Below are 16364 nucleotides of genomic sequence, written 5' to 3' on the forward strand. Positions count from 1 at the left end.
GCTATGGTAATTATTATGTAAAGTGAGTTATTTTCGCCTTAATCCTAGTCTTGGGGCAAAAGTGACCATAATGGAAAATTCTCCACATGATGTGACGGTTGATGATTGGACTCCCCCTTTAACCATAATGGGCAAGAGATCATAACGTTTATACGGATTTTGTGTCCTGACCAAGCATCTATGAAGTTTTCCGTAGTACATGGCATGTGGCGTTTGTCATTGTGGCATCATTCGATACTTTAGAACGGGGAAACGATAGATTAAGATTTTGCTCCTATTCCATTAGCTGTCATAAACAAGGTAATAAGAACAACGACAGTCGTGGACGATGTCTTTCATACTCAGAGATGCAATTCTTGAATTTATCAAGAACGAACAGTTGAGAAAGAATTTTCCTGAGATGTTTGCAATAATCGAGCGAATTTTTCAGGAATGTTTTCATTAATCTACCAAATGTTCCGAAAGCACCTGCGAGTTGTTTGGAATAAAAGCCCTTACGAGTGTATATTGGCGTTTCTTAAAAAAGCAATCTCAAACGAGCCGACATACAAAAATTCAATTAGCGAAAAAACCAACAATCTCTTTAGATGGAACCCTGCAGTTTTATGCAAAGAAAATGCCGGTAAGGCAGCGAAACAGGAAGGGAATCATCAAAAACTTGGAAACCAAGGTGAGATTATACCCACCACCAAATTACCTTCCATTCATAAAGTCTCTACTTATTTTCCACAAAGTTTGATGTGTACTTAAATGAACAATTACAATTAACCAAGTAAAACTGACCTTTGCTATGGATCTCGATGACATCTTCAAATTTACATCTCCGAACCAAGAAGAGGATCAGCTTCCGAGAAAGAAAAAAAAAAATATTGCTGAATCGCTAGTTTTTTTTTTGTCATGTAAAAACAAGAGAACCGGGGACTCCATCTGCCTTGAGAGAATAGACAGTTAAAGCAGATTGTTGGGAGAAATCCGTCTCCTCGGGATCTTGAATGAACATATTTTACAACAAGACATTTCTGCACAAACAAAAACGGAGGGTACAATCAGCACAAGGAAAACGTTATCAATGCAAATGACATGGGACATTGACAAAGAACACCAAATTAGTCATGTGATATTGACAGCGATGAGAAAAATGAGCACAGCGACTTAGAGGCAGAAGTGTGAGACGACACTGAAAAAAAAATACAGAGCAGATACCAAAATATTAATATTGGGGGAAAGGACGTAGGTTTTGGGGCATTGCAGATGCAACGCGTTGGTTACTAACAAACATCAACTTTCAAGGTAAAACGTCTATTCATATATCTCGCTGAAAATCTTCAGCTTACATATATCTTGGGAGTAATATTTTAGAAAGTGCGCTACTGTTCACCTACCTTTTATCATTCACCACTCCAATCTATTAACTCGCTGCGAGGGGCACAAAGCTTGGTTGCTCGCTCTTCGGATTCAACATCATTAACGACCCCCCGACATCTTGGGAAACCACAATAACATGCTAGCTGTTCATCTATTGAAAAGAATCTGCGATATTAAGAAGAAATTAGCACCTGAAATGAATAAAAAGGAAAAATTGCATACAGCCAGAATTGAGGATAACCTATAATCATATGTAAGTTCTTCCCATCGTTTAATGTCTCTCTTTGCAAATATAATTATATGCTCATCGTTATTAACACTTATGACTCTTGAGTAGCAATTTGGCTGCACACCAGAAAGGTAAACGTCAGCAAGTATAAAGTTAAATAAACAAATAAAAAGCTTGTGCAGAAGCCATTCAATATAAATTCAGTAATCACAAAAGCATGCGCAATATTAAAAATATAAATTATATGATTTCAACCATATCTAAAAAATGCCAATAAAAACCTGTGTAAAATGTTAAAAAGGAACACAAAATTAGAAGCCTCTACGACTACCATATTACTTGAGAACAAACACTTTGCTCTCTTCTCAATGAATTTTTGTTTCGGAAAAATCAATAGGAATAAGAAAACTTCTAATCAGTTAATTCATTCATTAACTCGTTTCTTATTAAACAGAGGCATCATTCTCCCATAATTTCTTATGTTGACGCATTTAGCTTGTTGCTTCAATGAAAACGATATCAAGTCAATCTACATTATGACTCCCAGAATCTTGTGATGCATTACTTTATGAGAAGCGCAAAGGGATGCTTACTTATCATGAATGAAAAAGAGGGTCCCATGTTGAACTTAGGTATGCCATTCCAAATAAGTAAGCATGCCCTAAGTTTCTAGAGGGAGAAAAAGAGACTTGGTGCTTGGTTGATGTGCCGTGCTGGCAATATTTAATTTGAGTTCTTAAATGGAACATAGGAGATTTTGCTGCAGGTGGTGGGCATGTATTTATGGGAGAGTTTGATTCTGCACATCCTTGTGAAGTTCAGTTTCTTCTGGATTATGTTCAGTACAAAGACAATTCAAGATGATAGATACTTCACAAAATTAAAACTAAATAAGCAGTCAAGAGTCAGATAATACGCACTTCACAAGAGTGATTAATAAGGTGCGCAATGCTTCCAGCTCTTGTGGCATCAATGACTCGTTCATCATCAATCCGGAACATATAAGTCCCAGCCCCCTGCATGCAAAAAGGTAAAGCTTTAGAGAGCCATTTCTTTCTCATTTCATACACAAGCATCAACAAATGTACAAGTTTCTAAAATGGAGATACATATGATGTATACAGAACTAATAATAGATGAGCATGATGAAATCTAAAATAATAGATGCCTAAGCACATGATTAGTGAACTAAAATTTAGGATAGGATGTATGCAACTATAGCCAAGCTGCTTATCCATGTGAATAGAATTTAATAAAGTATAAATCTATTAATACAGCTAGGGCTTGCATCTACGGCTCACATTGCTTTTGACACTTTTAATAGTTTACACTTAAAGACCAACAAGATCAAGGGAAGATAGCAACATCGATTTCCATCTAGCTAATTCGTTATCCATGAACAATTTTGATACCTACTTCTGACGTGATTTGTCCGGCAACATAAAATGCATGGAAGAATAACAAAGCCTAACTTACCACCAAGGAATTATATATGAAATGCTCCCTCCTGTCAGCTACAGGAGGTCTAACAAGTTCACCCGTGTACTCAATCACCTACAAGAGATATGATCAGTCTTCAAAGTAATCTTTTACAAGTCAAACTTTACTTAAGAACATTAGTTTACCATGTCCCCTGCTCTATGTGGGTGTTTTGCAAAGATACCAAAACCATGAATTCCCGATTTTCCTGCAGTTAAAAGAAAAGGAAGTTCCAAAAGACAAAACTCAGAATAACAACGGTAAGAGTAAAATATAACACTGAATGACGTGACTGAACTACACAACCAAGGTCATGAAAACATTATGATATGAAAACTACTGGAAGAAATAATAAAACTCTGGGATACCAGCATCACTGCTAGCTTCAAAGAAGAAACACAATATTGTTACAAAAATTAAATAGAAAGTAAAAGAACCAGATAGGAGATTGGTGAAGATAACCAAACTGAACACAAATAAGAGAAGTTAGATTTACATACAACATTCTTAAATGTTTCAAGGAAATTCAGGTAACCATATGAGTAAGAAAACTATATCTTACCAAATGCTAGTCTTTTTCGAAAGGTGTCCCTCATGTATTTATACTTCTCAGCCATAGACAGTATGTCATTAGGAGCATCAAGCTGGGAGGCTTTCAGCCTCTGAAGGCTAGAGCAGAACTTAGAGCCATTTGGAGGCTGTGAATTACTTGACAGTTGGTGTTGGCTGTAACCACCAACTAAGTAAGGCTGGTTTTCGACAAACAAACGCTTTAAGGATGCAGCAGCTATGGCTTCAGGTTCTTTTCTCCCTCTTCTACAAAAATAGTTGTATGGCTCTGCCCAAGGGTTGAAAGGAGCACAAAATTAATGAATTTCAAAATAATAAATTCAACAAACTGAGTGTCTAATATCTATATCAATGATTCATAGTAAAAATACACTATACAAGCATTCATAAAAAAAGATCACAAACTCTACCGAATCTCATTAATTAAACAGAAAAGATAAACATGCACTTGATTGTTTGGAATTAAGTATCTATCCCATAAAGCGTTGAACCATCTTTTAGTATGATCCCAAAAAAGAAGTAAAGTGATGATGGCAGGAAAGGCCAAAAGAGTAAATGAGAGTGACATGATGAGGGATGGTAGAAGATGTAGAAAGTTATACTGAGGATGGAGTCAAGTTCAGGGTGTCAAACCTAGTAAGTTTGGAACATGTTGCAGAAGACAAACAAGCAGTATAACTCATAATCAACTTTGACTCTCAGTAAATGGAGGCTGGCAACCTCAAATATTCATGGCTTCATAGTACAATTTTCCTTAAAAGGATGCAATATTGCAATGACCACCTGTGCAAAAACTACAAATACTTCAAGAAAGACAAATCTTCCTATTATATGGGGGACTGGAACCAGTACATAAGCAAAGCATGCGAAAATAAGTGGAGAGACATTATGATTTATAACATCATATCTGTCAAGTGTACCAAAAGCGCCGTAGAGATGTAAACAAACTTGTGAGGTAATTTGCAGCAGGATTGTAAAATTTCACTCAAGTAAACTTTACTCTAAAGTAGACTGATTACGCATTTACTTACCAGTCCGAGCACAACCAGATGGATTGGACGGTGGAATGTATTCTGAGCATCGGCGCACCGTTCGGCTAATACGGTTATCAGCAGCTGAACGGTCATTTGTTGGCTGCCTATGCTTCTTGCAGAAGGAAAGAAGACGAATGCACTGCTCTACTTCATCATCGTCTACAGATAGTAGATGTAGTCTGTCCTCATCCTCAAGCTTCGTAGTAATAAATATAGAATACAAAAACAAACAGAAAATAATTAAGAACTACCTCGGGCAAAAAATCTATCAAAATCATTCAGTAATGCATCCAGCAAATTATTGAAAAAAAAAAAAGAGAGTAACATAAAACCAATGATGCAAGTAAAATGAAAAAAAATCAACTACCTCAACACATAGACCAGCAGCCCGTGCACAAAGTGGGTGATATGCCACACAACACGTATGGTTTGAACACTGGAAGGGGCAAAAAATGAGACAGGTTATTATCAATGAATTTTGACCAACAACATTTATACAGTTAAGAAAACTAAATCAGGGAAGATACAAAGATGGATATATATATATATATAAATAGATATATCATATGAAAATAAGTAAAGAACATATGAAAACCAACCAATTTCTACATAGATGCAACAATCATGTACGGGACAAAAAGAATACAAATTTAAAGTTTTTCACATGATATTCTAAGATGGATTAAAAGTATATTTTTCTTTAAGACACATTAACCATTTTTTTCAAGAAATGTAACACCAAATAAAGAAGATTGGTAACCAGCATTATAGCATAAGAGTAAAAGATTCTACCAAATGCTCAATTCTGGAACATTTATTATGTTAATTATTTTACTTGGATCAGGTACCCTTCTTTCTTCAAAAATGCAATAAATAAAGCAGATTGATAACCATAATATAAGTAAAACATTCTAGAAAACCCTCAATATGAATCATTCATTCCGTGAGTTTCTAAACAGACGAGAAAACATTCAACAAAATTTCTTCCCCGCAAGTTGCAACAAAATATTCAGCCAGTTTGACATCACGATACATGTTATAAATTCAACAAATTCACAAGCCGTTGGCTGTTATTGGAATATAAATGAACTACCTGAATGCAGGCTCCATATGAAACCCCACAGATACTACATAATAGCTTCCAACGGTCCTGTCACAAAACAGAAGATTAGTGGAAGCGGGAAAACCTCGACAGTAAGGTTTTTAGTAATTTTGATCCGAAATGATCAAAACTATATGAGACCACTGCAACACACAAATCCTCACAAGATAAACATAAAAAAGGTGACACACGTCAAAGACAAAGGGGAGTGGTGCGAACAAAAGAAGACGGCCATATGGTGTGGAAACATACAAGTGAACAAGGAAATACCTTGTTGATTCTACTAAGCCCATCAATTGGCTCCATTCTCTTAACATCAGATAGGCAGGTTTCTGATACATTTTCAAAGCATTAACAGGAAAATAAATAAATATTCAATGACCAAAAATGGAAACTGTATTTTCATGAACCTGGTATCCATATGGCACAAGCCAGATGAGCCCAGCACCCATCAGTTGTAGGCTTCATTGCACCCCCTGGAGGAAAATCAGTTCAATAATTTAATGATGTGAAATCCATGGCGTTACAAAGGTCAAAGATTAATTGAATTATAAGTACCTATTACAGGACAAAGGTAGCAAGGGGGTGGAGGTTCAGGAGCCCCAGGCCGACATAAGTTGCATAACCATAGTACCCCACCAACAGGTTCCAATTCTCCATAGCATCTTGCATGGACCTACGAAAAGATTACTACTGATTAAACAAGGAACCAACCAGGAAACACACACGACAAAGTGGAGAACAAAGCATTCCAAATAGCCTTGAAAAAGAAACTTGGTTGACTAAAGCAAATATGACAAAATCTATCTTGAATTTAGTAGTTTAACCACCATTAGCAGTAATGTGATCCCCAGTATCAGAAAAGACCCTTACCATCATTCTGCATTTGTCACACTGCAGGAACAGGTTGTTTTCGTACTCCTATGAACAAACACCGCTTAGCAAACCAATAGGGAAAAATGTTTAAACAAACTCCCACTTAATAAATAAAACACTGCAACTTGCAGAAATGAAAGAAAAAAGTAATATATATATATATATAATTATATATCTAGTAGACCTTTTAAAGTAAAGAAACAAGATGAAATAAATACAGAAAACCAACAGACAATTATTATGCAGAAGAAAAGAATGTCACTGATATGGGGAAAAGCTTCAGTGTCCACCTCATCCATGTGGCAAACACTGCATTTATCAAGGTCCTTCCAGTCCACACAAACAGGTCTGTAACCAACAGGAGCATCTCGATATCTCCTAGAGGCTAACTTGCACTTAGGTAATTTTGAAGAAAGCCTGGATTTTGACAACCTCTGCCAATACCCCAGATATTCATATTAGGCTAGAAATCAAGGAATACGGGCTGAAGCAAAAATTTGTGTAGCATCTCAAAATGGAATGGGCTTCAACAATTTACAACTTGTCACCAAAACAAATATTAGTCAAGAACCATTAACTAAGCAACAGAAAAGATTCCATATATTCAACAGAGAAGTATATCATCAAAATTAAATAATAAAGAATAAGCATATGTGTGTGCACTGCACATATACATATATACAAACAAACATATGCATTTACATTTATATTATATCTTCATGGTTTATATGGCATTTATTCTATATCCAACCCAAGAGTACAGTAGTTCGGCCTGATTCCCAATGCCTTAATTTGATTATATTCATTAGAGAGGTGCAGTACAAAACAGTTGAACATGCTTATGAATTACAAGTTATAACAATCGTTATTACAAAAATAAATAAATACTTGACCTTGACAGGACAAATAAATAAAACTTGGCATCAAAGCCCAAGAAAAAAAAAGGATCACATTTTATTCATAAATACGTTAACGGCACAAGAAATTTAAATAGTGCTAATGCACAACTCAGCTTAGGTACCTGAATACGTTTAGCAACTTCCGGTATAGAGAAACCAAACATATGAGAACCAGATTTATAGGTCCTTTCTAATCTGCCTTCAGCATTAGCATTAGAACCACCAAATGAATTGTTTTGTGCTTTCCTTATCCTTTTGTATATTTTATTCCAGCAAGCTGATGGTGTAGATCCCTTGAACTAGAAGAGATGAGCAGAAAGGAAAATGAATAACAGAACATCCGCAGATATTCATTCCAGATACTTTTTTGTGCATCATACTCCTGTACTCAATAAAGGAATCACAAATAGAAGATGAAACATATAACAAGACAATACAACCTTTTATTGTGTACTGCCTAGGCAGTGCATCATAATTATAAAGAGAGTATACACAGCTGTCATCGCTATTAAAATTAGTGAAAATAACACAATAGATACATATTCTGGACTGTAAATAGATATGTTTTCTGGATTGTAATTGTAGACCATTTAAGGGATTTAAAGTTTAAACTAAGCAATGATAAGTTACTAAACCTTTAATCAGATGCCTAACATGTTTATATACATTAGGATTAAAACGGAGGAGAATATACAAGTCCATTTACTATATAATTCAAGAAGATTATCAGCAAGAAAACCACCGTGGAAGTAAGAGGTATAACTACAGCTTAACAGGTGGTGAAGCTATACACATTAATACATCAGGAAAAGAAGTACACGGACAAGATCCACATAAACATAAAACAATAGAGGAAAACTGGTTATTCACTTCCCAAACAACAGATGAAACCAACCACCTATATTGATTTTAGATTTTGAGAAATGTAAGATCCAAGATTAAGTATCAGAGTGATCCAGGAACTGAGCCCTTTTGGAAGACAACAAGGTAAGAAGTAACACTTTCGAATTCAGAGTCATCAAGTTAGTCAGGACAGCTATTACTCTGAGCTAGGCCTATAAGAAAGTAAGGAGGAGAAAGAAAAGTACAGTTGACAATTCTTCAAGGCAACAGTGATAATCCATGGGTGCAAAGTTCCAATCCCAAATACTACCTAAAAATCTGTCTCTGCTAAAATGGGATTTACCAGATGGCATGATCATGTCTGATAAATATACGCATATTATATGCACTCGAGTATTACGCAGACATCTGAGATATCATAAGTGATGAATAACATATGAGTAAACAAGAATAGAAGTATATTATTGAGGCACAAACTGATAAACTGGATGAAGGAAGTTAAAGAGACAATCACATACTATACAAACTGATAAACTGGTGAGGAAGTTCAAGATACAATCACATACTTTCAAATGCACTCAAAACTGAAACTGGAGAAAGCCTAACCTGCTCTCCTGTATCTAATGACACTTTGAACAGAGGTCGAATATTTGATTCGGTATCTCTCAACACCTCCATCTTATATAAGGCAAGTACACTCGGATCTGATCCAAATATTTATCAGAAGCAAGATCATTACAATACTAATATCATTGCAATAAAGATGGCATTAACCTAATAAATAAAAATAACTTTATTATGAAAAACCTGTCTATAAAAAAGAGAGAATCCCACCTGTAATTGAAGTAAACTTCCTCAAGGCAGTATAGCCTTCAGGCCAAATGTACTTCTCATCCTGAAAACATTCTGAGTCCCTGTCAATCTTTCCTGCAAGAAATTTCCATATGGCACTGAGTAGGATGAAAGTCTCAAGAACCAACTGGATATACTTTGTTTCTTATATGTGTGCGTACCGAAAACAGGCACTTACTAAAATACAGAAGGTACAAGAAAAGTGGAGTCCACAACTGAAAATACTAAATTTAAAGTATCAGCCTTAAACTAATGAAAAAAATAAGACTACAGAGAAGACTGCATATTACAGAACACCTGCTCTTTAAACAGAACAAATAACAGAAAAAGATAACTCTCTCGACTTCGATGCAGTAGATGCCCACAAAGAAGACTAAAATCAAATTCTACCCTATAAACAACTTAGCTCCTCAATGGAAACAACCTTGAAACACTCCTATTCTCTATAATTGTCGTTGAAGCACAACTTCAGAGGTCAATAATTAATGAAGTACCATTTATTGAACAATTTCTATAAACTACCAGATGTTAAAGAATAATTGTATAGAAACTATTGAATTTAATCTATATTTCTTGGCAGAATATCTCTAAATCAATTAAATACTAAAAACATTAAATAAAAAAAATGCTGGCAATCAGCACCGGGCATCCTTTTCTCATACATTCTTTTTATCAAAACGTCTGGTCTACAAAATAGAAATAGCATTCCCTCTCCCAACCACCCCCCCCCCTGCATGGATTGAACCCAATACCCTCCCTTTGATGGTGGGAGGTACAACTTTGGCTACAAGACTAGTGGTGTTTCCTCGCACAGTTGGGATTCAGAAAAATCTAGCCTTGAAGAATGAAAATGTGTTCAACAATTATAACATCAAAATTTGGACAACGCATGGGAACCATCCAGCTTATATTATATAATGTCTACAAGAGTATAAAGAATTACCTAGGTTTATTATCTGTAAATCTCCGATCACAAAGGGAGAAGTTCCAAGGTAATCCAGTGTCCTCGGAATCCCTGCATCATCAAAACATCCCTCACCAGAATCTGCACTCACTTCATCCTCTCCACTTATGCTTTCACATTCATCAATGTTAATTCCATTTTGCAGCCTTAGCATTGTTCTTGGAAGCTTTTGTTCATTGAGATACCTGATGAAAACAAAAGATTACCCAGTTATGCTATAATAAAAAAGGTCTTCATATTGCACTGAGAAACAAATTTAATCAGGTTAAAGCCTGTATCTTACAAATGATCTGTAAAATTTGAATGGGTACAAACTACAAACAAAAGGAATTACATAAGAATAAGAAAAAACCACAATGCAGTCATTACCAATTAAAGCTACGTAGGGTGATGGATTCACATAGCCTCCTTGATAATGTCTCAAAGACATAATAGTTTTTCGCATAAATATTAATTAAAGTGAATGCACACATTGTCTCATCAAAACTTGCCTCTTAGCGTATTAGGTCATTATATACTAGCACAACATATTCAGAGCATGCAGAGTTAGGGTCAGAACTACAACAATCTCAAAATGCCCGATTTGTGAAGGATGCAATGCCATGTTAAAAAAATACATTATGATGTAACAGGTTATAGTAACAAATGAGAACAAATGCATGGATTTTAAATTCATGAGTTTAGCACCATGAATAAACTCATAAATGAAAAGGTGTGTAAAAAACCATAAAAGATTACATTTTTGCTTCTTCCAAGCTTTTGATGAATCCAGGCTTCTTGCACTTCAAATGGAATGAAGAAAGAAGCCCTTTGAGAAATGAGATTGCTTGTTTCACTTTAATCCTGTATAAATAACAACAGGAAAACGATGTCATGTAAAAAAAAAATGGAAATTTCAGGTATAATATGTAATTAAGTGCACAAAATATACATAAAAGTTCTGTAGATGTCAAAGGATCCCAAACCTTGCAAAGTCATGGGTACCGAAAAACTGCACTGGAACTGATATTCCTCCCAAAGTTTTGCTTAAGCCTTTACGATCACCAATAAGGGATTCATCCACAACAATCGCTGGCCACATAGCATAACCTGCACTACAGCAGTTGAAAGAAGTTTGAGTGAAATCCAATAACTGAAATCACCAGTTGGTGCAAACTCCAATGAATAAAAAATAGATGTATAACGGTGGAAGAAACTCACAACACAAGTAACTGAATATTTATATCTATGATTCATGAAACCTAATAAATCCTCATATAGTCGGACAACAGTCAGGGAAGATGAAATGATCAAACTGCCATAGTTTTACACTTTCAATTAAAAACAAAGCAAGAGAAATTAGATTCTGCAGATAATTGGATACATCACTATTAACAATTCCGATCTAGTTTTGAGTTCAATGTGATATGATATATATTTCATGATTCTGATCTTGATTTTGATGAACACCGTTGACTCTTTCCCTTCTTTCTTTTCAATAAAAGTTTGTGTTCTTGTCCACGAAAAAAATATCATATCAAGAAACCACAGCGATAATTAACATCAATATCTACAGTGGTTAACATAGCAGAAGGAAAGGAGCCACTCAGGCCGCCTAACACAATCAGAGCCCTACTACTGCTCCTAAACCATAACCAAACAGAAATACATGTTCAGTTGGGTCAATATACTCTTAACATAAAACTGGTATCTAGTTTCTACGGAGGAGCCTCTGAATCATCTAGGACAAAAACCATCTGGTTTGTGTAGGCGCCTGAAAGGCCCAAGAAACAATTTGTTTTTTCCAATGCAAATGGATTACCTTGTTATTTGTTATCATATGTGACCATCCTCTCACTCAAAAGTCATAAGAAATATAATAACAACTAAAAGCAAAATCAAAACAGTAGATTAATCACACACCAGTAAGCTTGGCCCATATAATATCCCCAGGCTCTAGTTCTTGGCAGTCATCCAAACTCGCAGCCAACACAACCATCTCATTATAATCATAGACATCACTATTTGTACTCTTGGGACTGCAACTCAAATTCAAACTTTCCATTTCTTCTCCAGAGATATAAAACTTGACTCTCTCGCTTGATAGAAGCAAATCTTCCTCATCAGCATCTTCATATTCAATCTACATTGCAAAATTCATAAGTTATTGCTCCAACGACTTTTTATGCCTTAACTTTCACAAATTGTCTCGGGCGCTCAGAACAACATAAAAATGATTAAACAAAGCAGAGAGAATGAAGATGATAGAGCAATACATGATGTCTATTAGTGTCAGAGTTATAACCCACAATGCGGCCCGAATACCAATCAGCATCCAATGGCCAATAGACCTGTACTGAACAAAGCAAATGTTCAGAATTTCCAACAAGCACAGCAATGCTATGCTCCTCACATCCTCAAAACAGAGCAAACTTGTAACAATTGTCAAAAATAGCTTACAGAGAGCTTGCCTTGCATTGTAATCCAATAAAAGTTTTGGGATTCACATCTTTGAAACTCAACCTGTCGAAAACAACCATTAGCACTTTCTCAATAATCATTCAAACATATTAGAATTGAAACCTTTTCTACGAAATAACAAAAAGACAGAGAATTGAAACTCTAAACTAACACATACCCGACCCATTTCTTCACAGAAGGCGAATCCAAAAGAATTTTCTCGCAGTTAGCAGAAGAATTTCGCTTCTTGAGGCGCAATTTATCTCCTTTTTTACTGCCATCGAGCTTCAGATTGCTGCGAGAATCCCTCAATCGAGGCCCCTCCATACTACACAAAATACTAGAATCAACCCCCAATTTGAGTAACTCGTTAAACCCGAGCTTCCTCTTCTTCTTCGTCTCCGAAACCCTCTCGAATTCACCATCGACATCATCAATCTCAACCTCCTCAATCTCAACCTCCTCAATCTTCACCTCCGCCGGCTCGTTCCGGGCAAGCAAAGCATCGAAGAATGAGGAGCAATGGCGAGGCCGCTTGGCACGGCGCGAGTAGACATTGACAATTGAGGGTTTGGGAGAGGGCTTCAGTAGATTCTGATCGCCGCCACTGCCATTACCATCGTCGAAGTCGTCAAGCTTGCGAGCCTTGACCTTCTTGGACATGACGTTGGAGGACCCACTGGCGCTGACGCAAGGAGAGGTGGCGGAATAGACGTGGTTCAGAGATAGGTAGCGGAGGGGCGTTAAGGCGTCGTCGTTTTGGTGCTTGAGGGGAAATGCCATGGAGAGAGAGCAAAAGAGGGGAGCTTTCTCGCTTTTGCTCTCTCTTTCTCTCTCTAAATCTCTCTCTCTCTCTCTAAATCTGGAGATTTGTGGGTTCGAGTGGATTAGGGTTGGGGATTTAAGGAAAAAAAGAAAGAAGAAGAGAGACGCCTTCTGACAGGTGTCTCTGCGGTTTTTGGGTGGGAGGGTTTTGTTCCCAAATATCAGTTTCCCGCCTGCAGTAAGAGAGAGGAGAGAGAGAGAGATGGAACCACTGAAACTCGTTAAAATGGTGGGACATTTGATCTTGTGTACCCAATCCTCACAACTAGAGGTAGCATCTCCAAATAAGATGTTAAATTGTCCAAATCAGTTATAATAATAACAAAAGATATCATTAATGTTTTTCAATCGAAAAGTCAAATCTGATGTGGCATAACATGGATTGACATCTCTCCCCATTGCTGCTAAATTTGACAACATCTTCAGATTTTTTTAATTAATTATTAAATGCTTTTTATTAATTTTTTATTGGTTTAAAACATTACCATTTTGTTTATTTTCATTCCTAATGCAAAGAAAATACATATGAATTATTATTTTATGTTTAAAATTTGACATATCGGTTGGAGAGCAAAAGTTTAAAAGATGTCAAACTGCCTCGTAAGCCTTCAAATTTAAATTTTAGGTTTGAAATTTAATATCTCCTTTGGAGACAGATGTTTACTTTACTTGCCAGGTGCCCGGCTAGAAATATACATCGACTCGAAAAATGACTTTCGCACTCTGTTTTTTATTAGTATGCACTCACATGTTTTGTTTAGGATTTTTATTGAATAAATTAAGGAAAATTCAACTAATAGAAACAAAGAGACGGTCAGACAAACTAGAAGTGCGGCAATTATTTCTCGTAGAAGATAAATGCAGATGGACAAAACAAAAGTGCATCAATCATTTTCATGAAAGATAGTGCATAAGCGGAAAACAGATGGTGCAGAAGGAGAGACAAAATGCATCAATCCTTACCTTTTATCATGAAAGTGTAGAATAACAAAGCAAGAGGGTAAAATTATTTCATGAAAGATAGTGCAAAAGCAAAAACCGAAAGGTGCATAAGGAGAAGATACAATGCAGTTATCATTTACCATGGAAGATGATGCATAAGGAGAAATAGAAGTGTGGCAATCATTTTCCATGGAAGAGGGTGTAGAAGGAGAAAATAGAGTGCGGCAAACACTATCCTTTATATAATCGTTTTTTGAAATATTTCCTTATGTAGCATATATAAAACAAGTGTATAATGGCTTTATCACATTTTTTTTCTAACTGTGCGCCTTCTCTTCCATCATCTTCTCCCTCCACTCGAGCAATCATTCAAACCCCCAAATTTGGAAATCTATTATCATATCTCACAAAACTAATTCCATCACATCCCTCTCACCCTTTTACCTCTCATCTCTATGACGTGCCTTGTCATCTTTCACAAATTCTAAAATCCCTAGTTAAAGGAAATTCTAAAATCCCAATGATTTATCATCTTTTTGGGCCTCTTTATTGTTATCATCTCCAACTCCCCAAATTATTCGCCTTATATTTTCAAGCCAACAACACCATCGGTAATCTCTGTCACATGTACCTTATGTGATATCTTGTCTTAATATTGGTGGATGTATGCCCTAAAAGTAATTAAAGGGTTGATAAACCGTTTAGAGGGATTTATCCATAATATATTAATGTGAGCAAGCCCACTAAAGCTAATTGTAACCACATCCAATATGAGAATGTTACGTGGACACTAGACCTCTAAGGGCCCGACATCCGTCTACCCTATAGATCTTGGGCCTTTGGGCCCACACACATATCAAGGTGTCCATCGGACCCATGATATTTCATTTATGCCACCGTGTCCTCTCACCCAAGGAGGTAGGAGTTGACTCTTCAATGTCTTTTTTGGGTGCCCTACACTACGGTGTCACTACCTACCAAAGGCCTTTGAGAAACTTCATGTATCTGCATGCGGAGATTGGTTTGTATCATACAGCAGAACATAACGATATACCCTGTATACCCTACGGCCTCCCTTCCAGCTACATGCAAGGATGTAAAAACCTAAATTCTTATATTAGTATTAATATTTGATTATTTGTTGGATTAATTGGTTTTTTTTTATTTATGTAAATAGTTATTCAAGACTTCTAGCGTGAAAACAGAGAACACAACATGTTCTCTTCTCATTGTATCAAATTGGAGCTCATTCAATTCATCATTATATATAGAACTGAGGAGCTTGTGAGCAATCTATGAGGATTTGTTGGAGGTCTCGTTGCATATGAGATGTCCCTGAATTAAGATGCAGCTTCATCACTTCGAGATGAAATTATTAAGATGGGAATGCTACGTATGTATTATACTCTATAAATGTAAATGCAAGTGACCTTACATTGTTTGCAATATCAGTTTGAAATATCTCATAGGAAATTGATATTTGGATAAGATAGGGAGTACAACGATTACATATGTGGTACCATAGTTGCTCAAAGAGGGGAACAACCTTGGCCAGTTGGTGAAGGATTTGCTCAAGGATTATCAGAATTAGGGATGGGCAAATACCCATTGGTTATGGGTAACCAAGGTTACCCGCCTATTTAAATTTGACGATTACGGTTATGGGTGGTTTAGATAAATAAACGATTATGAGTATAACCGTTTACCCGTGAAATTTAAATGAACGGTTATGGGTATTACCCGCGGTTATAAACGGGTACCCATTTAACATTTTAGTTTAATATATGTAAAACTAAAAAAATAAAAATAAATAAATAAATAAATAAATTAGTTTCTAACTAGGTTTAGTATCCCGAGATATATTTGGTTATAAAGGACCATATAATATATATATATATATATATATTTTTATTATTATTATTTATGCCTCGCTTGAGAGAAAAAT

At 36.0% G+C, this 16364-nt stretch overlaps 1 protein-coding gene across 4 annotated transcripts; it reads right to left on the reverse strand.

The window, feature by feature from the left end:
- Nucleotides 1–417: 417 nt before the first annotated feature.
- On the reverse strand, nt 418–13538 carry LOC137722471 (histone-lysine N-methyltransferase ATX2-like). Of its 4 annotated transcripts, none has more exons than XM_068461479.1 (25): nt 12831–13534; nt 12664–12715; nt 12469–12543; nt 12116–12335; nt 11179–11302; nt 10952–11056; nt 10193–10398; nt 9232–9324; nt 9004–9101; nt 7677–7853; nt 6946–7089; nt 6653–6700; nt 6338–6455; nt 6190–6255; nt 6050–6111; nt 5771–5827; nt 5045–5113; nt 4675–4873; nt 3636–3911; nt 3220–3281; nt 3071–3148; nt 2515–2610; nt 1607–1710; nt 1383–1530; nt 418–1019 (listed from the first exon to the last, which is right to left on the reverse strand). In XM_068461479.1, exons 1-24 carry the CDS (start codon nt 13433–13435, stop codon nt 1389–1391), a joined length of 3276 nt encoding a protein of 1091 aa, XP_068317580.1. In that variant the 5' UTR covers nt 13436–13534; the 3' UTR covers nt 418–1019; nt 1383–1388. The 4 variants fall into 4 exon arrangements, 2 of the variants coding, with proteins under 2 accessions (XP_068317580.1, XP_068317581.1); XM_068461480.1 differs by having other exon boundaries at nt 12653–12715; nt 12831–12966; XR_011066766.1 differs by lacking the exons at nt 418–1019; nt 1383–1530 and adding an exon at nt 2188–2422 and having other exon boundaries at nt 12831–13538.
- Between the last annotated feature and the right edge of the window lie 2826 nt (nt 13539–16364).

The sequence above is a fragment of the Pyrus communis genome, chromosome 17 (genome assembly GCF_963583255.1).
Source record: "Pyrus communis chromosome 17, drPyrComm1.1, whole genome shotgun sequence".
NCBI classification, from domain to species: Eukaryota; Viridiplantae; Streptophyta; class Magnoliopsida; order Rosales; family Rosaceae; genus Pyrus; species Pyrus communis.

Excerpts from the sequence above, each read along its gene's own strand:
- LOC137722471 (XM_068461479.1), bottom strand. The coding sequence starts at position 13,435 with ATGGCATTTCCCCTCAAGCACCAAAACGACGACGCCTTAACGCCCCTC. Across the intron at positions 6,701-6,945 it reads GTGTTTGCCACATGGATGAG|GAGTACGAAAACAACCTGTT; the intron begins GTGGACACTGAA and ends GTTTGTTCATAG. Across the intron at positions 6,112-6,189 it reads TTGTGCCATATGGATACCAG|AAACCTGCCTATCTGATGTT; the intron begins GTTCATGAAAAT and ends AAAATGTATCAG.